The sequence below is a fragment of the Ammospiza nelsoni genome, chromosome 26 (genome assembly GCF_027579445.1).
Source record: "Ammospiza nelsoni isolate bAmmNel1 chromosome 26, bAmmNel1.pri, whole genome shotgun sequence".
In the NCBI taxonomy this organism is placed as follows: Eukaryota; Metazoa; Chordata; class Aves; order Passeriformes; family Passerellidae; genus Ammospiza; species Ammospiza nelsoni.
In genome coordinates, this window is record NC_080658.1 from 2857678 (window position 1) to 2880805 (window position 23128).

At 55.9% G+C, this 23128-nt stretch overlaps 3 protein-coding genes across 3 annotated transcripts; 1 reads left to right on the top strand and 2 right to left on the bottom strand.

Annotated features, from left to right (window-relative positions):
* Window positions 1-1212: 1212 nt before the first annotated feature.
* Window positions 1213-5904, bottom strand: P3H4 (prolyl 3-hydroxylase family member 4 (inactive)). Its single transcript, XM_059489234.1, has 8 exons — window positions 5422-5904; window positions 3972-4121; window positions 3681-3852; window positions 3482-3610; window positions 2438-2583; window positions 2269-2355; window positions 2014-2155; window positions 1213-1937 (listed from the first exon to the last, which is right to left on the bottom strand). Exons 1-8 carry the CDS (start codon window positions 5902-5904, stop codon window positions 1927-1929), a joined length of 1320 nt encoding a protein of 439 aa, XP_059345217.1. The 3' UTR covers window positions 1213-1926.
* Window positions 5905-7358: 1454 nt separating this feature from the next.
* FKBP10 (FKBP prolyl isomerase 10) lies at window positions 7359-16024 on the top strand. Its single transcript, XM_059489208.1, has 10 exons — window positions 7359-7734; window positions 8854-8999; window positions 9791-9980; window positions 10806-10951; window positions 11041-11230; window positions 12430-12575; window positions 13169-13358; window positions 14121-14263; window positions 14781-14944; window positions 15168-16024. Exons 1-10 carry the CDS (start codon window positions 7514-7516, stop codon window positions 15351-15353), a joined length of 1722 nt encoding a protein of 573 aa, XP_059345191.1. The 5' UTR covers window positions 7359-7513; the 3' UTR covers window positions 15354-16024.
* A 494-nt stretch (window positions 16025-16518) lies between these two features.
* Window positions 16519-22489, bottom strand: NT5C3B (5'-nucleotidase, cytosolic IIIB). Its single transcript, XM_059489263.1, has 9 exons — window positions 22400-22489; window positions 22197-22295; window positions 21370-21439; window positions 20896-20942; window positions 20393-20478; window positions 20120-20209; window positions 19020-19182; window positions 17734-17934; window positions 16519-17528 (listed from the first exon to the last, which is right to left on the bottom strand). The coding sequence occupies exons 1-9, from the start codon at window positions 22400-22402 to the stop codon at window positions 17418-17420; spliced, it is 870 nt and encodes a 289-aa protein (XP_059345246.1). The 5' UTR covers window positions 22403-22489; the 3' UTR covers window positions 16519-17417.
* Between the last annotated feature and the right edge of the window lie 639 nt (window positions 22490-23128).

Below are 23128 nucleotides of genomic sequence, written 5' to 3' on the forward strand. Positions count from 1 at the left end.
CACCCCAAAACAACCATCAGCTCGTGGATATCACACCCCAAAACACCCATCAGCTCGTGGATATCACACCCCAAAACAACCATCAGCTCGTGGATATCACACCCCAAAACAACCATCACTCATGGATATCACACCCCAAAACACCCATCAGCTCGTGGATATCACACCCCAAAACAACCATCAGCTTCTGGACATCACACCCCAAAACAACCATCACTCATGGATATCACACCCCAAAACACCCATCAGCTCGTGGATATCACACCCCAAAACACCCATCACTCATGGACATCACACCCCAAAACAACCATCACTCATGGACATCACACCCCAAAGACCCACATGGGGTAGGACCTGCCTCCAACCCCCTGCAGCTTCCCCCTGGCACGGGTTTGTGGGCACCAACAGAGACCCCCAGAGGGCCCCAAAACACAGGAGGGCACCCCACCCTGCCACCCCACCTCCATCAGGGGATGCAGGCTGCACCCTCTGATCCAGTAGCATCCCCAAGGAGCAGGGTCACAGTGCTGCACCCCAAAACAACCATCACTCATGGACATCACACCCCAAAACAACCATCAGCTCATGGATATCACACCCCAAAACACCCATCACTCATGGACATCACACCCCAAAACAACCATCAGCTCGTGGATATCACACCCCAAAACACCCATCACTCATGGATATCACACCCCAAAACACCCATCAGCTCGTGGATATCACACCCCAAAACAACCATCACTCATGGACATCACACCCCAAAACAACCATCACTCATGGATATCACACCCCAAAACACCCATCAGCTCATGGATATCACACCCCAAAACACCCATCACTCATGGACATCACACCCCAAAACAACCATCAGCTCGTGGATATCACACCCTAAAGACCCACATGGGGTAGGACCTGCCTCCAGCCCCCTGCAGCTCCCCCCTACCTCACCTGACAGCCTCAATGGTCATGGATCCCTTTTGGGGTGCCCCTCATGGAACCCAGAGCCCCACAGGAGCCTGGCTGCTGTCATGGCCTCTGTGGGTCCCCACAAGTTCCCCCAGGTCATCTGTGGGGACATCCAGGCCTGAACTCATCCCTTCCTCTCCCACAGCAGAGCTTTTCCTACCCTGAGCTCCTGGATCCCAGCACATGTAAAGTGGAGGCAGCCTTGAAAACACCAGTCTGGGTTTTATTAAAAGTTCAGCACCAGTAAATATATAAAAAGAGCAACTGTGCAAGAGGGGAAATCTTAAATTAACGGAGCTTAAGGCTAGAGAGGGCTGGTGTGGCAAAAATTCAAGGCACAGGCAGGGCATGGGTGCCACAGCCTCAACCTGTGGTGACACAGGGAGGTGACACGGGGAGGTGACACAGGGAGGTGACACACCAGGAGCCCCCTGTAGCACCAGGCTGAGGAGTCCAAGGGGAGCTGGCAGATTGCCTGGGAGGCTGGAGGAACAGGAGCAGGAGCCTCAGGAAGGGGCAGGAGCAGCTCCAGCAGCATTGTGCATTGCTCCCAGAGTAGGGGTAGCCCCCAAACCCCTGAGGACAACACAGGGGTGGATCCTGGTGCATCATCCACAGCTCCTGGGGAGCAGCTGAGGGACACAGAAATCCATCCCCATGCTGTGGGGCATCACTGCTGGTCAGGGCTCCTGGGGCACTGGGGACAGGGGTGGCCCAGGCTCCTGGGCAGGCAGGGACCTTCAGGGCTGCTGCTGTTCCTCTGATGGGAACTGGGCTGTGCCAGCAGACATCCCGGTGGCAAAGGCAGCCCTGCTGCAGGGTGCTGGGCAGGACTGGCCCCTCCCCATGAATCTGAGTTTTACCGGTGGCTGGGAGGAGCCCGATGTCCCCAAGAGGGCATCGCAGAGCCACCACCCTCCAGCTCAGCTGGTGCTGGCTCCCCCTTCACCTGGCTCATCATAGGATCTCTGCAAACAAGGAGAGTTTGGTGGCACCAGGGGTGTGGACAGCAGACCCCCCCGCCCTATAGCATGACCCCCAGACCTTGGTCGTCTTTGTCTCCTTTGGTCTTGGGCTCCTGCCACCACTCTGAGAAGAATCCCTCCTCGTAGTCACCTTCACCCTCAAACTCGCCATCAGAGGGCAGCTCCAGCACCTCGGGCCCCTCAGCACCATCCACCTCCATCTGCAGCACAGGAGGAGGCAGAGGAGCTCGGCATCCTCACCTGCAGTCTGCTCCAGAGCTGCTTTGGGGGGTCCCACCCCCACCCACACCACCCTGCACCCCACACCAGGTACCTCATCATCATCATCCTGCAGGTACTGCCGGGCGAACTCCAGCATCTTCTTCTGAGCCGCCGTCTGGTTGTGGTACCTCACGGCTTCCTGGGCACCCAGGGGAGAGGGGCTGGGTCAGACCCTCCCTGGGCATGCAGGGCACAGCACGGGGGGCTGGGGGGGTCCTCACCGGCCGTGGCTCGAAGTCTTCCTCGCGCAGGCGCCAGCGCTCGCGGTGGAAGCGGTAATAGACCAGGTTCTGCTGCATCACCGTGTCCCCCGGGTCGAAGAGCATGTAGCTGGAGACGCTGCGCACCGCGTCCTGCACGTCGTTCACTGCGGGGAGCAGAGCCAGCTGATGTTGGGGTGTGATGGAACAGCCTGTCGCAGTCATCCTGGTTCTTTCCCCAGGTGTGCCAATACCCTCTCCCTTCCCCTCCCTTGCCCCTGCTGAGTGATGTCCCTCAATCTTGGCATTCCAGAAAGGGCATTGTTTGATTGGTGAAGTTCAAAAGATGCCTCTCAGCCCTGGGGACATTGGGCCATCCAGGAGTCGTTTGTCCCCTGAGACTTCCCCTCCCTTACCTGGTTGGTGGGACCCCTATCCCTTCCCTGCCCCTCTCCCTGGGGTTAAAAGGAGCAGCAACCCCGGGGTCAGGGAGTTCTGTTGGAGCTGTTGCTGCATTCAGAGGCCTGAGGGCCAGGAATAAAGCTCTGGATCGAAATCCTCCAGCAGAACCTGACTCCTTTTCCTTCACCTTGCCTTGAAGCCTTTCCACCAGAGGTAAACCTGAGCTCCTGCATGCCTGGACTTGTTCCAAGTGCCAGCTGCAGCATCCAGCCAGCCAAAGGTGTCTCTGAGGTGAAACCACCACAAGTCAAACCACTTGGTCAAGCAGCAAGGGCCAGATGAGCCCAGGCACGTTCCATCCAGCTATATTGGTATTTAATTCCAATATATTGGTGCCCAACGTGGGGCAGCTCCATCCTGGGTATGGATCAGTCAGGGAAGAGACCCCTGAGGTGGCACCCTCACTTTTGCTGCAGCATCCAGCCAGCCAAAATTGTCTCTGACGTGAAACCACCACAGCTGCCGGCTCTGGTCAAGCAGCAAGGGCCAGATGAGCCCAGGCACATTCCATCTGGCTATATTGGTATTTAATTCCAACAAGCTGACACGGGGGGACACCCCTGACAGGGCACACAGCACAGCCCCGCTCCCAGCGGCACTCACGCTTGTAGTAAGCGAATTGCAGGTAGTGGTACATGGTGGCCACGAATTTCTCCACGAAGTAGCCGCCCACGTTGGGGGTGAGCTCGGTCTCGCAGTCCACCTTGCACTGCAGCACGCTCACAAAGTGGTCTGGGGGGAGATGCTGGGTTACACCCCCTGATTATCACCCCAAATCTGCCATCCCCCAGCCCCCCACTACCTGCGATGGCAGGGTAGAAATCCTTGAACTCCTGGAGCTCGTAGGCGCCCTCACAGCCGGCCAGACAATCCTCGTAGGCCTTGTAGTACTCGGCCAGAGCCTGCTCCATGTCGGCTGCACTGCTCCTGAAATCCCCACTGTTGTACAGCTTCACTGCCCGCACGAATATCGGCTGCAAGGACCCCAGCTCAGTGAGGGAGAGCTGCTCCCCTCGGGGCTTGGCAGCACCAGGTGGGCTTTGAGCCCTGGGGAGCCCCTCTGAGCCCTGCCCCAGCCCCCTCCCCTCCTCACCTCATAGGGCTGAGCTTCCAGGTCCACCAGGTATTCATCCACATCCAGCATGGTCCTGTAGTAGTTCAGGTACCTCAAGGTCATCTCATGCTTGGGGTTCTTCTGCAGGAAGGTGTGGGCAGCAGACACGGCCTTCTCGATCTTGTTTGACTGTGGAGGGAGGTGCAGAGACCTTCTGGAGGGCAGCCTGAGCCCACAGTGCAGCCAAGGGGGCCTCAGCACCCAGCCAGAGCCCTGGGCGGCAGGACAGAGGGGTGACCCTTGTGGGGAGCACCCCTGAACCCACAGTGCACAATCATCCACTGCAGGGATGAACAGACAGGATCTGGGAGCACGCAACTCCAGCCATGCCAACATCCTGGCTGTGCCCATTTTGGGCACAGGGGCAGCTCAGCCTCCCATGGGCTCCCATATCCAGCCAGGAGTGATCCAGTGGTGTGAGGAGGATCCACGTGGTGTGAGGAGGATCCTCATGGTGTGAGGAGGATCCCCGTGGTGTGAGGAAGATCCAAGTGCTGTGGGTTTGACCCACACCTCCACCCGTCTCCAGCACTGCCATCAGACCTGGCTGCTGCCCCTGCTGCTTTACGGGCTCAGGTTGCAGCTCAGAGGAGCAGGGAGGGAGGGTGGTTTGAACAATCCATCCATGAAATGGGTTTGGGCCAGAGCAACAAGAGGAAAAGGCATTAAGGATGAAGCCAGGCAGTCCCTCACCACTGCCAGGTGAGTGGGGCTGCAGTGCTGAGTGCTAAAACAGCACCAGCAGTGGAAGGTGCCAGGGACCAGACCGCTGTGCCCTGCCAGAGCCACTCTGGCCGGCACATGGCCACCTGAGGGGGGTGCCTGATGAAACCTCCCTCCTCAAAACCTCCCTCCACGTCTGCACTGTGAAGCTGAGCAGCTCCTTCTTTCTTATGGAGCATCCAGACACGTGTCCCACCACACTCAGAGGCACTGCACCCTCCAGCCCAGGCCCCTCAGGCTGGGGCAGCCCCTGAGTGCTCTCTGCCTGTCCAGGGAGACCTTGGGCCACCAGGGCAACACAAGGTGGGACACAGGGGCCCCCCAGTCGTCCTGCCTGATGTGTCCCAGATGATGCTGACGTGCCACGGCTCCGGGGCAGCATGGAGGAGATGCTGGGGGATGCCAGATGGGGAGGGAAGGAAAGGGGAAGCACCTGACAGCAGGGTGCAGGATGGAGTGGGGCACAGATAGACAGGAGTGGGGTTCAGGGTGGGCAGATCAGAGGCTGACAGTGTAGGATGGAGGGCACAGGATGAGGATGCAGAATGGGGGTGTCAAAGAGGAGGCACAGGATGAGTGGCACAGGATGAGACCCGGGAAGGGGTGTGCCCAATCAGGGGGGTATCATGGAGTGGAAAGATCAGCGGTGCAGGACAGAGGAGCAGGACTCCCCCACCCCTTCCCCCGTCCATTTGCACCGCCTCACCTTGAAGAGCGCGTAGTGCAGGTACTGGTAGGGCTGGCGGCGCTGGAAGTCGCGCAGGGTCTGCGCCGGCGGGTAGCGCAGCTGGAACACGGGCAGCTCCCGCTTGCAGGCGCGCAGGCAGCCGGCCCGGAGCAGCAGCCGCCCGAAGAGCCGCAGCTCCCGCTCCCACTCCCGCTCCCCGGCCGGACCCTCCCCGGCAGGAGGGGGCTCCCCGGCGCAGCGGCGGTGGCAATGCGCCTCGCTGTCCCGCAGCAGCCGGTGCAGCCGCAGGCTGGCCTCCAGCCCCCGAGCGCTCTCGGCCCACTGCGCGTCCGCGTACTGCTCCAGCGCCCGCTCGTAGGCGCTCTGCAGCGGCTCCAGCGCGGCCGCGGGGAAGCCGCGCACGCTGTACTGCTCGTACTGCGCCGCGCACAGCCCGGCCGCCAGCACCAACACCGGCAGTGCCCGCGCTACCGGCACCGGTACCGGCACCGCGCCGCCCATGCCTGCTGCCGCGCACTGCCCGCGCACCGCCCGCGCACTGCCCGCGCACCGCCCGCCCACTACCCGCGCACCGCAACGCCACTCCGCGCACCGTACCGCGCAGCGCTCCACGCACCGCCCCGCGCACTGTCCGCGCACCGCCCCGCGCACCGTACCGCGCAGCGCTCCACGCACCGCCCGCGCACCGCCCCGCGCACTGTCCGCGCAGCGCTCCACGCTCCACGCCGGGCCCCGCGCAGGGGGCGGGCAGCAGCGGGGATGGGCGGTGCGTGGCGGGCGCGCAGGGTCTTAGTGCGGCTCCGCCCGCCCCGCGGGGGCTGCGCAGGAGATGCGCGGGGGATGCGCAGAGCAGCACCATGCGCGGGCAGGCTCTCCAGGCCGGCGGTGGCCAGAGGTGTCCCCGCCGCCGGCCCGTGCCAAGCCCGAGGCCACACGCCCTGTGCCGTGCCAGATCCCGGCCCCAGAGCTGGCCCGTGCCAGGCCTCGGCACGGCCGCAGTGGCCCCGGCCCAAACCCAGCGCTTTGTCGCTGGCTGGACGGTGGCACTGAGGGATGTCACTGCGCGGGGCAGCAGCCAGGACAGCGCTGAGGTTTCTCCCTGCGGAGCAGAGGGTGCGGCTGTGGTGCCACCAGCCCTGTCAGCACTCACTCGTGTCCCCCCAGGCTGCTCCGAGCCGTGCTGAGGGTGCTCCCCCCGGTGTGGGGTGGCTGGGGGGCTGCAAACCCCCCCGGGGCTGGGCTGGGGGAGCTGATGGTGCTTGGCTGGAGCTGTTTCTCTCACTGGTAGCACTGAGCTTCAGAGGGGCTGGGCTGGGATTTGCGTTTGGGTTCACAGCCTGTTGCATTCCCCACCTGGCACTCACCAAAGGCTCTTGCCACAGGACCTGTTTCACCGATGGATTTGGGGGAGCAGGGATGTGTGGGTAACACCTCTGTGACAGTTTGAGGCTCGGTTTGTCAGGGAAGGATTGCTGGGAGAATTTCCTATTTTTGAGTAAAGGCTCTGCCAGCAGCAGCCTCGCTATTAAAACACTTAATTCCTTTTATTTACTCTCCCGAGCTGCTGGGACTGAGCAGCAGCATCTTGGGCCGGGTGCAATGAGCTGGCATGGGCAGGAGGAAGAAGAGGAGGAGGAGGAAGAAGAGGAGGAGGAGGAGGCACAGCAGCGCTAGGACCTGGAGCCAGGACGGGCAGGGCCGGGGTGGGCCTGCAGCCGCACAGAGGAGGAAAGGAAAAAAGGAAGAAAAAAAAAAAAAAAAGAGAGAGTAAATAACGAAATAATGAGAGGGAGGAGGAAAAAAAATAGAAAAGTAAAAAAAGAGGAAAAGGGGTAAGAAGAGAAATAAATAAAGAAGGGGGGGAAAACCGAAGAGGGAAAACAAAAGAGAGGAACAGAATGACCCCTCCGGCGTGGATCGCTCCGTGCCGCGGTGTCAGCTCCCGGCGCGGCGGGGGGAGCGCGGCGGGGCCCGGACACGTCTACAGAAATTCCAGGCGGGCCGGGCCGGGCTGGGCGGGCGGAGGGGAAGGCACGGGAAAGAGAAAGGGGCGTCCTGAACCCCCCGCCCTCCTCCTTCCCTTCCCTTCCGCCGCCTGAGCCCCAGCGCCATGGCCATGGCCCCGGGCAGCCGCTGCTGCCTCCTCCGCCTCCTCCTCCTCCTCCTGGCCGTCCTGGGCGCCCCGGCGCTGGGCGACCCCGGCCCTTTGGAAGACGTGGTGATAGACAGATACTATATCCCCAAAATCTGCCTGCGGGAGGCGCAGATGGGGGATTTCATTCGCTACCACTACAATGGGACCTTTAAAGATGGCAAAAAGTTTGACTCCAGGTATCGGCCGCGGCTCCGCGGCGGCTGCATGCGGGGGGCAGCTGCGGGACCCTGCATGCCTCCCCCAGCCCCCGGCCCGCGTTCCGGGCTGGGCAGGCAGCCTGGAGACCCCGCATGCCTCCCCCAGCCCCAGCGCAGAGACAACGCCCGGCTTGGAACCGAGGAGGGGTTTTGGTGGGTGATGGGGTAACTCAGGAGCCTGCACACTGAAGCGATCCCCAGCCCAGGCTGCAGCCCCCATACTGATCCCATAGGAGCTCCCAGCCCTTCGGGGAGCCTCCGCCCCCTCAATCCACAGAGCTGTGCTAATTTGGCCCTAATTGGCACGCTGTGCACGCAGGAACACGTATGTGCATGTGCTGCACAGGCAGGGAAATGCTCGGAGCACTTTGAGACGTGGCAGCAGCAAAACCCTTCATTATAGCAGAGGCTTTGCTCTGCTGGCCTCGGAGCTCCTTGGCCCCCTGCTCTGCTCGTGCTGGCTGGGAATCGGGGCTGGGGCAGCCCCTGGTTTGCAGCACCATGTGCAGGAAGGAGCACTGGGCACACAGGAATAACTGAAGCCACATAGCAATCAAAATTTCCCAGGCAGGTGTTGTTTTGGAGCTCTGGAAAGCAAAAGGGGTTCACAGTTTGATGTGATAAGACACGGTTTGATATGTCTTATCTTTCTTGTGAGCATCAATGGGGAACAAATTAACTGCAGTGGGAGCCTCACTGCTAAACAGAATTCTCTGTCAGGAGGACATCTGCTGCCCCAGTAGTTTCTTGGAGTATTTTAAGGCTTAAAAATAAAAACAAATTTGCAGTTTAAAATGAGGCCAGCACGTCATCTTTCCTCATCACTGTGTAAAGCTCTGATGTGCCAGGTACAAAATGATTTGGAAGGAGCAGAGCTGCCAGCCTCCAGCCCAGCTCAGTGGGTGAGATCTGGGGAGCGTCTGGATGGCTTCTGGGGCTGAAATCCTGACCAGCAGCATGGGATTGAGCCCTCCAGCATCCACATTTTTGATCTATGGGCCCTGCCTGCCACACAGACAGTGATGTGAGACCCGCCTTGGCAGCTTTGGGAGCTCCATCCCTTTTCTCAGCTCTGATGGATCTGTCCCTCTGCCCCAGCTACGACAGAGGGGCCACGGTGGCCGGCGTGGTGGGCGTCGGGCGGCTGATCACGGGCATGGACCGGGGGCTGCAGGGCATGTGCGTCAATGAGCGGCGCCACCTCATCGTGCCACCCCACCTGGGCTACGGCAGCATCGGCGTGGGTAAGGGGCCCTGGCACGGAGGGCTCGGGGAGAAAAGCCCCCAGGGACAGGGACAGGGCTCCAGAGGTCCCCTGGGAGATGGGGCCCGAGTTAGGGTGGCTCCATGGCCAGAGAGTGGTGCTGAAGTGAGGCTTCCCTGGTGTGGTGTTTCCCATGGCAGGAAGGAAATGATGGATCTGACTCCATGTTCTTAGAAGGTCAATTTATTATGATATGGTATGATATATATTATATCATATTATACCATATATTGTATCATATATAGTATATCATATATATTACATTACATTATATTATATTGCATTATATTATATTCCATTCCATTATATTCCATTCCATTCCATTATACTATATTATACTATGTAAAATAATAGAGAAAGGATACAGACAGAGGGATTAACAAGATATTAATTAAAAACTTGTGACTCTCTTTTCAGAGTCCTGACACAGCTTGACTGTGGTTGGTCATTAAGTCAAAACAATTCACATGTTGGATAAACAATCTCCAACCACATTCCAAAGCAGCAAAACACAGGAGAAGCAAATGGGATAATATTGTTTTCCCTTTTCTCTGAGGCTTCGTAGATTCCCAGGAGAAGAAATCCTGGTGAAGGGATTTTTCCAGGAAATATGTCAGTGACATCCTGGGAATGCGGGGTCCTGCCCCAGCTGGGCTGTGCTGGGTCTCCAGCAGTGGCTTCAGGGGAGGCTTTGGGGGCAGAGCCCATGGCTGGCCTGGGCTCAGTGTTGGCCCTACTCAAGGTGCTCTTTCCTTGCTGCTGCCCCTTTAGCGGGGCTGATCCCCCCCGATGCCACCCTGTACTTCGACGTGGTCATGCTGGACATCTGGAACAAGAATGACAAGCTGCAGATCACCACCCTGTCCAAACCCGAGCGCTGCAACCGCACCGTGGAGAACTCGGACTTCGTGCGGTACCACTACAACGGCACCCTGCTGGATGGGACCCCCTTTGACTCCAGGTGGGGACACTGGGATGTCCCCTGGCCTCAGGGCACCCTCTGCCTGACACTGGGCCATTAGGAGTGGCTGGGACCCAGAGACAGCAGCCTGGGCACACAAGTGTGTAGGAGTGCAGGGTGTAGGACGGTTGGGACAGATGGAGACGAGAGATCTCTGGAGCCAGGTAATGGAATTTGGGGTTTATTGCAAAGGGGCCCTGCTGGGAGCTGCCAGGCACAGCTCAGAGCAGGCCTGAGAGAAGAGAGGGTGGAGAGCATAAGATTGTAAGAGCATAAAAGGGTAAGAGAGCGAGGTTCCCATTACAATACCATAAATCTTCTTCTGTGTTGAATATTCTAATTTTCACTAACCAGTCTAGTACAAGATACAAATCCTATAGCATTTACATACAGCCTATAAGAATCATTACATTACCATATTGTGTTACATTTTAAACCCTAAAAACTCCTCTTTGGGCCCCTTCTGCCAAGTCAGTAGGGTCTACTCTGACCCTTGGGCCTGTCCGCAAGCAGAGGGTGTTGTTTCACCTTCAGCCAGCCATGGTTTTCCAGATGTTCAGTAACTAAAGTATCTCAAAACTTGCTTTCATTTCAATATCACTTATAGTTTTTATATTCTCAAAATCTTTTGCCAGACAATCATATTTATAAGGCTTTACTGTTTCATCTTCCCCAAGAAGTCGGAGCAGCCTCACTCTGTCCTGCTCTCCAGCAGGGCTGGTGCAGCTCCATGACCCCCCAAAGCAGCCTCTGGCACAGCACTGCTCTGCCTGGGGCTGCTGCTGTGGCCCCAGAGCCATCCTCATCCTCATTCTCCACCACCAGCTACAGCAAGGGCAGCACCTATGACACCTACGTGGGCACGGGGTGGCTGATCAAGGGCATGGACCAGGGGCTGCTGGGGATGTGCGCTGGGGAGAAGAGGAGCATCATCATCCCCCCGTTCCTGGCCTATGGGGAGAAGGGCTACGGTGAGCCAGGCACCCCCCCTTGCTGCCAGCCCTGAGCAGAGCCCCCTGGTGCAGGACCCTCCTTCAGGCTGAGCTGTTTCATCCCCCAGGGACGGTGATCCCGCCGCAGGCATCGCTGGTGTTCAGCGTGCTGCTGGTGGATTTCCACAATCCCAAGGATGGCGTCTTCCTGGAGCACCTGGAGGTGCCAGAGACCTGCAAGCGCCGGGCCGTGACCGGGGACTTTGTCCGCTACCACTACAACGGGACACTCATGGATGGGACCCTCTTTGACTCCAGGTGTGGGATGGGACCTTCATGGATGGATGGGACCCTCTTTGGCTCCAGGTGTGGGAGGGAGGGGACACTCATGGATGGATGGGACACTCTTTGACTCCAGGTGTGGGATGGGACCTTCATGGATGGATGGGACACTCTTTGACTCCAGGTGTGGGAGGGAGGGGACTCTCATAGGTGGGACAATCTTTGACTCCAGGTGTGGGATGGGACACTCATGGATAGGACCCTCTTTGACTCCAGGTGTGGGAGGGAGGGGACACTCATGGATGGGACACTCATGGATGGGACCCTCTTTGACTCCAGGTGTGGGATGGGACACTCATGGATGGGACACTCATGGATGGGACACTCATGGATGGGATACTCATGGATGGGACAGTCTTTGATTCCAGGTGTGGGATGGGACACTCATGGATGGATGGGACCCTCTTTGGCTCCAGGTGTGGGAGGAAGTGACCATGTAGGGAGAGCCCCTGATTTCCTCTCCTGGCTGCAAGGAAAGGCTGGAGAGGGGATGTCAGAACCCAGGAAATTCCTCTGGCTGCTCTGGAGGATTCAAGCCCCTGCCCAGGGGGCTCAGAGACCCTGGCACAGAGCACAGGACCCCTGTGCCTTTGATTTAGCCCTTGGAAAAAAAACAATTACCAACCTTATATGAAGAATTACAAGCCATGAAAGTTTAAGTAGAATGATAGTGAATTTATCACAGGGTGAAAAATATTTTTTTTTTTTTTTTTGTTTTTAGAATGGGGGTTCAGGGGGCAACATAGAGGAATCTGGGCATATCCTGCCTTTCTCCTTCTTCTTCTTGGCCTCCATCTTCTGCTGTGATGTTGGCACTTTTAGACTGGTTTAGAGTAGAAGCTCACTGTCTAACATAGGTGATAGGTATTGGGAAGTTATGGTAAATATTGTACACATAGGTTTTAGTATAAAAAGATAAAAGACGGGCAGAGTGCCTCAGACTGTCATGCTGAGCAACCTCAGCAAGGGGACAATGGGCATGAAATAGGCTAAAAAACCCCAATATCTGTTTGTTGCATCTTTTGGAGCAAAGTTTGGTTCCTGGGCAAGCAGGAGAGGCTGGGTTGGGGTGTAGGGGCTGAGGATTGATGGATTGATGGTGCTGGGGGCATTGATGGATTGATGGTGCTGGGGGCATTGATGGATTGATGGTGCTGGGGGTTCTCTCGCTGCAGTTACTCCCGCAATCAGACCTACAACACCTACATTGGAAAGGGCTACATCATCCCTGGCATGGATCAGGGGCTGCAGGGTGTCTGCATTGGGGAGCACCGGCGAGTGGTCATCCCCCCACACCTGGCTTACGGGGAGAACGGCGCAGGTAAATGGGCAGAGGGCTCTGAGGGACAGGTGGGGGCTCTGATGTGCTCTGAGGGACAGATGGGGGCTGTGGTGTGCTCTGAGGGACAGCTGTGGGCTCTGATGTGCTCTGAGGGACAGATGGGGGCTGTGGTGTGCTCTGAGGGCACATCAAAGGCTGTGACGGCGTTCACAGGGGTCCCAGGACGAGGGAAGAGATGAGAACCTTGACTCCGTGTTTCAGAAGGCTGATTTATTATTTTATGATATATATTGTATTAAAAGAAAATTATATATTAAAACTATAGTAAAAGAATAGAAGAAAGGATTTAATCAGAAGAAATAGAGAGGAATGATAATAAAGTCTTGTCATTGACCAGACAGTCTGAGACAGCCGGACTGTGATAGGCCATTAATTAAAAACAACCAACATGGACCAATCAAAGATGCACCTGTTGCATACCATAGCAGCAGATAATTATTGTTTACATTTAGTTTCTGAGGTCTCTCAGCTTCTCAAGAGAAAAGATCCTAGCAAAAGGATTTTTCATAAAATGTGTCTGTGGGAAGAGGCAGGGAAAGGCTCCAGCTGCTCTCCTCATCCTCCTCTTCCAGGGGATAAAATTCCCGGCTCAGCCGTGCTCATCTTTGACGTTCACATCATCGATTTCCACAACCCCGCGGACCCGGTGGAGATCGAGACCGTGTTCCGGCCCGAGGGCTGCAACGTCACCAGCCGCCACCGCGACTTCGTGCGCTACCACTACAACTGCTCCCTGCTGGATGGCACCCGGCTCTTCTCCTCGTGCGTGCCCCCCGAGCATCCCTGTCCTTGCTGGGGACAAATCCTGGCTGGCACTGGGCTGGGGGTGACAGGCACCCGGAGCTGGGACAGGCAGATTGACCATGGGGCAGCAGGAGGGGTCAAGGGACACAGGGATGGACAGAAGGGTTCAATGGATGCAGAGGGATGGACAGAAGAAGGGTTCAAGGGACACAGAGGGATGGACAGCAGGAGGGTTCAAGGGACACAGAGGGATGGACAGATGAAGGGGTCAAGGGACACAGAAGGATGGACACAAGAAGGACTCAAGGGACATAAAGGGATGGACAGCAGGAGGGTTGAAGGGACACAGAGGGATGGACAGAAGGGTTGAAGGGACACAGAGGGATGGACAGCAGGAAGGGTTGAAGGGACACAGAGGGATGGACAGAAGGGTTGAAGGGACACAGAGGGATGGACAGATGAAGGGTTCAAGGGACACAGAGGGATCAACAGAAGGGTTCAAGGGACACAGAAGGATGGACACAAGAAGGGCTCAAGGGACACAGAGGGATGGACAGCAGGAAGGGTTGAAGGGACACAGAGGGATGGACAGAAGGGTTCAAGGGACACAGAAGGATGGACACAAGAAGGGTTGAAGGGACACAGAGGGATGGACGTGGCTGTGGCATGGAGAGGGTGGAACTTCATGGCACGCCAGGATGGAGGAGGATGTGGGATTCTGGGATGGAAGGGTTGGGATTTCAGGGCTTTTCTCACCTCTTTCCTCTGTGCTTCTTGCAGCCATGACTATGAGAAGCCCCAGGAGGTGACTCTGGGGGCCAACAAGGTGATTGAGGGGCTCAACAGTGGCCTGCTGGACATGTGTGCAGGGGAGAGGAGGGTGCTCATCGTGCCCCCACACCTGGGCCACGGGGAGAGCGGAGGTAGGGGAGTGTGACCGTGTTCACAGGGGTCTGAGGATGGGAGAAGAGATGAGGATCTGACTCCATGTTTCAGAAGGCTTGATTTATTATTTTATGATATATATCATATTAAAACTATACTGAAAGAATAGAAGAAAGGATTTCATCAGAAGGCTGGCTAAGAATAGAATAAGAAAGAATGATAACAAAGGCTTGTGGCTCGGACTCCCTGTCTGAGCCAGCTGACTGTGATTGGCCATTAATTAGAAACAACCACATGAGACCAATCATAGATGCACCTGTTGCATTCCACAGCAGCAGATAACCATTGTTTACATTTTGCTCCTGAGGTCTCTCAGCTTCTCACTTTTTCTCAGGAGGAAAAATCCTAAGGAAAGGATTTTCCATAAAAGATGTCTGCAACAGGGGAGATGTGGGCAAAGCAAACTGGGTGGTCCAGCCTTGCTGGGCTCCATCCATCACCCCTCACCCTGCTGGGGCTGTGGGGCTCAGGGCTTTGCCTGTGCTGTGCTTCCAGCCCGGGGCGTGCCTGGCAGCGCCGTGCTGCGCTTCGAGGTGGAGCTGATCTCCATGGAGGAGGGCGTTCCTGAGGGCTACCTCTTCATCTGGCACGGGGAGCCACCAGCCAACCTGTACGAGCAGATGGACCTCAACAAGGACGGGGAGATCCCTGCTGAAGAGGTGAGCTGGGTGCAGGAGGAAATGGGGGCACACGGGAGCCCACCCTGGGCAGCAGCACTTGAGGGGCACTTGGGAGCGTGCAGAGCTCTGCAGGAAGAAGATCCCAGTCAAAACCATTGCTGCTGGGTGTGGGCAGTGTCCCCGAGGGCAGCCTCTGCTCCCTGTCCTTGGCATGGGCTGTGCAGAAGCAAGCAGCATCATCTGTTCCCTCTCCCCTCTGCAGTTCTCCACCTTCATCAAGAGCCAGGTGGCAGAGGGGAAAGGCCGCCTGATGCCCAGCTCTGACCCAGAGAAAGTCATTGCTGACATGTTCCAGAACCAGGACCGCAACCAGGACGGGAAGATCACGCCCGAGGAGCTGAAGCTCAAATCGGATGAGGACCAGGAGAAGATTCACGAGGAGCTCTGAGGGGCAGCCCCTGCTGTTCTGGAGACAGGACTCATCCTTGCCATGTTATGGCTGCTCTCCCACCCTGGGATTTGCCCCTCTCCATCCTGCAGGGGTTGGGGTTTGATTTCCACCTCCCCAGGACCTGCCCCTGCCCCTCTCAGACCTGCAGGGAGTTGGGTTTTGATTTTCACCTCTTTTTAACTGAGGGTATTTTGATGTTATCTCCTGAGCAGGCAAACTCAGCCCCCAGCTAATAAACCCAGACAAGAAGATGTCCCGTCCCTAAGCCCCTTCATCCCCCACCAGTGAGTGCACATCCAGCTCCAGCCCTCACCTGGCTGTGCTGTAGGGGGGGATCCCCCTCATTCCATCACTTTTCTGTAGTTTAGGGTTGGGGATTGGGTTTTTTATATACACACTTAAAATTCTTTAGAGAGAAGGAAGAGAAGGTTTTGTCCCATTCTCTGCTCTGCCCCTGCTGCCATCCTCCCCAGGACACGAGGCTGAAGAGGGCTCAGGTTCCCAGGGTGAACTCTGCAGGCATCTGCTGTCCCCAGAATCTGCAACTGTGAGGCCTGGCAAAGCCCTCATCAGCTGGGAGAAGGGAACAGCCCCCATTGCCCAGCCCTCAGGGAGCAGCACTGTCCCCTCCACACCTCCCACCTCCCCAGGGACCGAGACACATCAGAGCTGTTTAATTTCAATGCCCAAATGCAGGTCACGGTGCTCAGGTCCTCCTGCTGGGACCAGCACAGCTCCCAAAACCTCTGCAGTCTGTCCTGGGCAGGGACAGGAGGAATGCAGGAGCACAGCAGTGCAGAGTGAACCCCTCAAACAGACTCTGCCTTTCACCAAATAAATCATTCCTCCAGGTTTCCAAGGAGTTTGAGTGTGTTTGGTTACTTTGCCACGATGAAACCATTCCCATGTGTTGGGGTACAGGCACAGGAACCAGCTTCACCCAGGGGGATTCCAGGCTCCAACATCCACTGGCTCTGGCAGGAAAAACCAAAATTCCCACCTAGGATCCTCCACCAAAGCCAACAGGGGTTTGGTTTCAGCACCCAGTGAGGGTTGAGGGGCTCTGGTGGGATGGGGATGAGGAGCAGTTTGCCAACGCCAACCAAGGGAACAGAGCAGCTCCAGCCCCTCAGTGCTGGCTACAAACCAGCCATGACCCAGCTTTAGCCATTTGTGTTTTTATTCCAAAACAGAACAAATCTGCTCTTCCCAAAGTCCCACATAACCAGAGGTTACACAGAAATAAAATGGTCTCTTTTCCTATTGCTGCTCTGAGAGCCCAGGATCAGCCCAGAAATTTATTACACAAACACAGTCAGGTAAAACATTGTTTAAAATTCAAAATTCTGCCATTGGCCTCTCCCCCCTACCATTCCCACCCCTCTGATCCCTGCAGACAAACTCACTCCTGGCTTTGGGCAGCAGCAGCAGCTGAGCTCTGGGGCCTTCAGGGACGGCTGGAAAAGGTTTTATTCCCACAATAAGAGCTGTACTGGTGCTAAAAGGATGGATGAGCTGAGATATGAGGCCACAGAGCTGCTGGTGCACATGGGGAATGTGGGGCTGGGTGATGTGATAGCCACACCAGCCCAGAGTCAGCCCCAGAGCTCTGAAGCCCACAGAGAACAGGACAAAGAGAAAAAGTTGTTTTCTTAGCCAGGAACACAGTGACACATCTGAACTGGGTCTGTCCTCAGCCCATGGTAAATTATCTCCATCCCACCCTCAAGAGGGTGGAATGAGCAGTGCAGAACATCTCTGTCTGGAACATGGAATGGTTTGTTGTGGCCTCAGGAGGTGGAGGGGTGAATTCCCAGTGGGATGAAGCCTGAGCAGGGCAGAGTCAGCCAGGGTGGGGAACTGCAGGGCCAGGCAGAGCTGGGGTAAAGGGAGAGGAGGAGCTTCCTCCACCTCACCTCTGCTGCTCCAGGGCTGCCCGAGGGCTTTGGTGAGGTCAGGATGGAGCCCAGGCAGCCCCAGCAGCCCCTCAGCTGTGTCCTGGGCAGGACAATCCCTGCCCAGTGCCTGCTGCGTGGCTGGAGCTGGCACAGAGCCCCCAGCTCACGTCTCAGCCAGGAGGTACCGCAGGATCCCGTTCACCACGTCCAGGGTCTCATCACTCTCCAGCACGATGTCATACGAGTCCAGGTACTTCTTCCTCCTCTCTTCCACCTGCCAGGACAACAGCTGAGCGTCAGGATCACCAAAAAGGGGTCAATAACTACCCTGAGCATTTCCCAGACACAGCAGACACCCCCAGGTCCCTCTGTACACTCCATGGGAGCTCGTACAAATCTCTCACACACCCAAATCACTGGGGCAGCCCTTGCCCCTCCCTGCTGGCACCTAGGAGCACCAAACTGCTCCTGTCACCCACCTTGTCATTGAGAAAGCCAATCTTGAGGATGTTCTCCACGCTGGGAACGCCGTCTGCCATGGTCAGGTCACCCATGGAGTCCCCCAGCAGGATGATGCTGGTCCTGGTGCTCAGCTGCTGGAAGTACCCTGTGCCCTGCAGCACGGAGTTGTTCTTGTTGTAGGTATGGATGAGGGGCCCCTTGAAGTGTGTGAGGACTCCCTGAGCACAGACAGACAGACAGACAGCTCTTAGCCCCATGGTGTCACTATTAATCACGTCCCAGTCCTCAGCCCCAGCCCCACACTGTCACTGACATGTTTTCTGAAAAATCTCTTCACCAGGATTTCTTCTCCTGGGAAGCTGAGAAGCCTCAGACAAAAAGGAAAACAATATTATCTCATGTGCTTCTCCTGTGTTTTGCTGCTTTGGAATGTGATTTGAAGATTGTTTATCCAACATGTGAATTGTTTTGAATTAATGACCAACCACAGTCAAGCTGTGCTGGACTCTGAAAAGAGAGTCACAAGTTTTTAATTAGTATCTTGTTGAGATATTTATTATATATAATAAATATAATAAATAAATTATATTTATTATATATAATTAATATAATAAAATATAATTTTCTAATTATATTTTATATAATTATAAAATATAAATAAATTATAATATTTATAAATTATTGTATATTTATTGTATTTATTTATTATATCTATAGATTATTTATAAATATAATTTATATAATATATAAATAAAAATATTTTTAAAATAATAAAATAGAAATAATTTATAAATATTATAATATAATTTATTATAACATTTAATATATTGTAATATATTATAATATCATAAATATAATGAAATATAATAAATATAATGTAATATAGTGCAATTAACATAATGTAATATAAAGTGATGTGATGTGATGTAATATAATATAATATAATACAATATAATGTAATGCAATGTATATTATATATATGTGTATATTATATATGATATATATGATATAGATATAATATCTATAATATATTATAGATATTATATTATATTTATTATACTATACTTATATTATATTATATTATATTATATTATATTATATTATATTATATTATATTATATTATATTATATTATATTATATTATATTATATTATATTATATTATATTATATTATATTATATTTTTGCCTTCTAAGAACAGGGAGTCAAATTCATCATTTCCTCCTCCAACAGGGGACCCAGAAACTATCACACCACTCCACTCTCCTCACACACTGAGCACACAGGTGCCAGCAAGGACTCACCTCATCACTGAAGGCCATGTAGTTGGACACCACGTTGACATTGGGGTAGAAGACGTTGGCCTGACGGATGATCTCCTCCAGGATATCCCCAACCCCAGCCGAGAAGATGAACAGGGGGATCTTGTTCTTATGCAGCTCATCAAAGAACTCCCTGAAGCCATCCCTAGAGCAGCAGGGTGCATTGCACAGGGCTGTGTTACCAGCTCACAGAGTGGCACCTGGTGCCCTGCCCCTGCCCAAACAGAAGCTCTGCAGGCAGCACGAGCTCTCTGTGGCCCCAGCACACCCGTGGCTTCCCTGTGCAGAGCCCCAGAGCTCTGGGGGCTGCAGCTGGGTGGGTGTTTGTGGGAGCCTGGAGCACTGCAGCCCTTTGCCTGGCACCTCCTGGGCACACCAGCTGCTCAGCAGGGGCACAGGGCACAGCCTGCCCACACACACCCATGGGAAAGGAGATGTGAACAGGTCAGACTGCTTGGGAGGATGAGCAGAACAACCTGTGGCTCTCCCCAGTCTGCCAGGACACAATTCCATGTAAAACCCGGCTCATGAAAAGCCATCTCCTCCCTGAGGCTGGCAGCAACCTGGCAGAGCCCAGCTCCCTGAGCCAGCCTTAGAGCCACAGCTGCCAGATCAGCTTCAGCAGTGAGCTCTAGCACAACATTTTTGTGCTGTGGGTGAGATCTGCTGCTGAGCCAAGGGCCTGCATAAGGCTTGGCAGCTGCAGTGCAAAGAACACAGCTCTGCCCTGCAAACGGGGAGCTGTGCCCAGCACCAGCCCCTCAGGTGCTCCCTGCCAAGGCCCAAGAGAGGGGCAGTGCTTTCAGAGCAGCAAGGGAGCAGCCTGCAGCCAAGCAGTGAGCTCAGGCTGTGTCTGGTGTTCTGAGTCAGAACTCAGCCTCAGGGAGTGAGCAAGGGAGGCTGGCACTGCTCACAGGGCTGGAGAGCAGTGAGCAAAGCTACAAGGGCAGGAGAGAAGGGCTGTGGGCAGCCAAGGTGTCCAAGATGCCCACATCCCCCAACCTGTACCATCACATCCCCACCCTGCACCTCAGCATCACATCCCTGTACCCAAACCTCAGCACCACATCCCCAGCCTGTACCTGAGCATTGCTTCTGACTCTCTGACGATCTGGGCAATGTCACTTTTGTGGATCTTCTGCTGCACCAGCAGCTCGTGGGCCTTGGTCCACCTGGATTTGGTGTGGGAAGGGCAGCAGTGACAGAGCTGCCAGGCAGAGGCCCTCAGCAGCACAAACAACAATTAAACCTTGTGGGATCACTGCCAAGGCCAGGGATGGTTCAAGCCCCATGTCCTGAAGTCCTCAGGGACAAGAGGTTGTCAGGACAAGGTCAAGATCACAGACAGCACTCACCACTCCACCATGAGGGGACGTTTCTCTTCCAGGGTCCGGTTGGGATCTATTTCTATGGGATAGTAATAGTGGAGCAGATCCTTCAGCTGCAGTGTCACACAGAGGGAAAAGAACAAAGTGAACATCAGGTCTGAAAAGACTGAACAAAACTAGCATTTCTGCAGTCCTCCAAAGCATTGCTCTTCTAAACACACCCAAAACCTTGTCAGTGAGCATACCTGGAACTCTCAGCAGCCTGGCTGGCCCTCACCTCACTTCACCCCAAATGCTGCAGGTACAAACAACCCTCCCCTTCTTCCTCTTATCAAACTGAAACACACAGCTGCACATGCAAATTCGAGTTCCCTTTTTCAACTTCTCCGGTCACAGTTGGCTGAAATGCAGCCTGGACACTTTCTCACTCCATCCTGGCAGCCACCACAGGTGGGAGAGCTGCCACAGCAGCCAGTGTGACCTCCCAGTGACAGGTACAACAGCCACCAAGCCTCACACACAGCACCCACCTTCTTCTTGCCATCCTCGCTGATAACTCGGCTGGTATCAAGGATATCTGCAAAGAAAACAAAATGATGCAGCACAGAATCATAAACTGAGTTTCTACAGCAGCTCCCCTGTGTCTCAGTGCTGGCTCTTCCCAGTACAAGCTGTGGTGACACTGTGACCTGAGTCAACAGGCTCGTTGTGGGGTGCCAAGGCCACTCTGAGCCCCTGGCTGCCACTCTGAGCCCCTGGTTCCCACTCTGAGCCCCTGGCAGCAGCCTCGGTGCCCGTGGGCAGTGGGTGAAGGCACCAGCCCTGGAGCTGGCTCTTGGCTCCTGCAGTGGGCAGCTGGCACCAGGCAGTGAGGCCCAGACCTGTATGGGGGAGGACAGGATGGAGTGGCCAGGCTTGGCACAGGGGACGACAGGAACCACATCAAATACAAACATAGAAACCAAACAGAACCAGCAACAATAAAAACAACGGCTTCCACTCACTGTGAGACGTGGGGCAGCGCCTGCCATTGCAACCAAACCTGCTCAGCGTCATGTCGAAGTCAGAAATGACCTGCAAGAGGGGAGAAAACCAAATCCCTGCATGACCCAGCGCATTCTGCACTGGGTCCAAGGTGCTGTCACCCGTGAGAACCCAGCACCACCAACCTCCCGTGGCCACTCCTACCATCCAGAGACAGATGCTGCCCTCACCCTCCCAAACCCCGCAGCTCTTATCGGCACCGAAGGGCAGAGCGGCTTCACCCCGCCTGGGCGGTGCGGGGCGCTGGGGACAGTTCATGTTTCACAACCGGGAGCCAAAAGCTCCGTCCGGAGGGAGCCACCAGCCCCGAACTCACTTCCTCCCTCTCCTCGGGGGCTTCTCCTTCTCCAGCCGCGGGCGCTGCCCCCGGGGCCGGGAGAAGCCGGGCAGGGACCGGGGGACAAGGAAAGGGCGGCTGAGCAAAGGACAGAGAGGGACGATGCCCAGCGGGGCCGGGGAACGAGGAACAGGCGGCTGAGCAAAGGACAGAGCAAGGGCGATGCCTCGAGGGCTGGGAGAAGCCGGGCCGAGGTCGGGGGATAAGGAAAGGCAGCAAAGGACAGAGCAGGAGCGATGCCCAGCGGGGCCGGGGGACAAGGAAGGAGCGGCTGAGCAAAGGACAGAGAGGGACGATGCCCCGAGAGCTGGGAGAAGCCGGGGCCAAGGGACAAGGAAGGAGCGGCTGAGCAAAGGACAGAGCAGGGGCCGTGCCCAGCGGGGCCGGGGGTTGAGGAAGGAGCGGCAGAGCAAAGGACAGAGCACAGGCAATGCCCAGCGGGGCCGGTACCTGCAGCTTGGCCGCCCCCTGCTCCCGGAGAGCCTGGATGATCTCCCGCACTCGCTCGGGCTGCCGGATCCGCACCGTGGCTTTCCCCAGCTCGGGCACCTGCGGGCACAGACCGCGCTCGGTGCCGCCCCGGGCTCCCCCGGCTCCGGGGGCACCGAGCCCCGCTCCGCTGCCGCTGTCCCGGCCCGCAGCCCCGCTCTCACCATCGCCGCTCGCTCCGCTCGCTCCGGGCCGCGCAGCCGCGGGGCGGGACCGGAACGGGGCCCGGCACCGGAACGGGGCCCGGCGGCGCCGGGCGGGGCTCCGGCAGCGTTCCGGGAGCGTTCCGCGGTTGCTGCGGCCGGAGAACCGGAGAATCCTCCCGTGCTCCGCCCCGCTGCGGCTCCGAGCGGCGGTTGCGTTTCCCCCGCGACGAGCCAGGAAGGCCAGATATGTTAAAAATAAATTTAAAAAAAAATTAAAATAAAAAGAAAAGTCGCCGTGCGTGCCCTCAGGGCTCCTGGCACTGAACCGCTCCGTACACTGTTGGAACACTGAGAGCGCTGAGTCACAGAACGCTGTGGGGGAGAAGCCCTCAAAGAACCATCCCCAGCATTGCCAAGGCCACCAGTGACCGATGTCCCAAAGTGCCACGTGCACAAGACTTTTAAACCCCTCCAGGGATGAGGATCCACCACTACCGCCCTGTTTTAAACCCCTCCAGGGATAAGGATTCACCACTACTGCCCTCGGCAGCTTGTGACAAGGATAAACAGGCCAATCGGGAAAAAAAAAATCCCAACATTTCCAATGTACAAACCTAAACCTCCCCTAGCACAATGTCAGTGACAAAGCAGCAGGGACAGTGTGTGTGACAGCACGGGCAGGAGCTGGACTGTACCTCAGCTTCCTCCTGGGTGGCACAAGGCACTTCAGCAGTGGTTGATGCCCAC

Excerpts from the sequence above, each read along its gene's own strand:
- NT5C3B (XM_059489263.1), bottom strand. Across the intron at positions 20,479-20,895 it reads GCGAGGATGGCAAGAAGAAG|CTGAAGGATCTGCTCCACTA; the intron begins GTGGGTGCTGTG and ends GTGACACTGCAG. Across the intron at positions 17,935-19,019 it reads ACATGGCCTTCAGTGATGAG|GGAGTCCTCACACACTTCAA; the intron begins GTGAGTCCTTGC and ends GTCTGTGCTCAG.
- FKBP10 (XM_059489208.1), top strand. The coding sequence starts at position 7,514 with ATGGCCATGGCCCCGGGCAGCCGCTGCTGCCTCCTCCGCCTCCTCCTC. Across the intron at positions 14,264-14,780 it reads GGGCCACGGGGAGAGCGGAG|CCCGGGGCGTGCCTGGCAGC; the intron begins GTAGGGGAGTGT and ends CTGTGCTTCCAG. Across the intron at positions 14,945-15,167 it reads GGGAGATCCCTGCTGAAGAG|TTCTCCACCTTCATCAAGAG; the intron begins GTGAGCTGGGTG and ends TCCCCTCTGCAG.
- P3H4 (XM_059489234.1), bottom strand. The coding sequence starts at position 5,904 with ATGGGCGGCGCGGTGCCGGTACCGGTGCCGGTAGCGCGGGCACTGCCG. Across the intron at positions 3,611-3,680 it reads TTTCTACCCTGCCATCGCAG|ACCACTTTGTGAGCGTGCTG; the intron begins GTAGTGGGGGGC and ends ATCTCCCCCCAG. Across the intron at positions 2,584-3,481 it reads GCAATTCGCTTACTACAAGC|TGAACGACGTGCAGGACGCG; the intron begins GTGAGTGCCGCT and ends TGCTCCCCGCAG.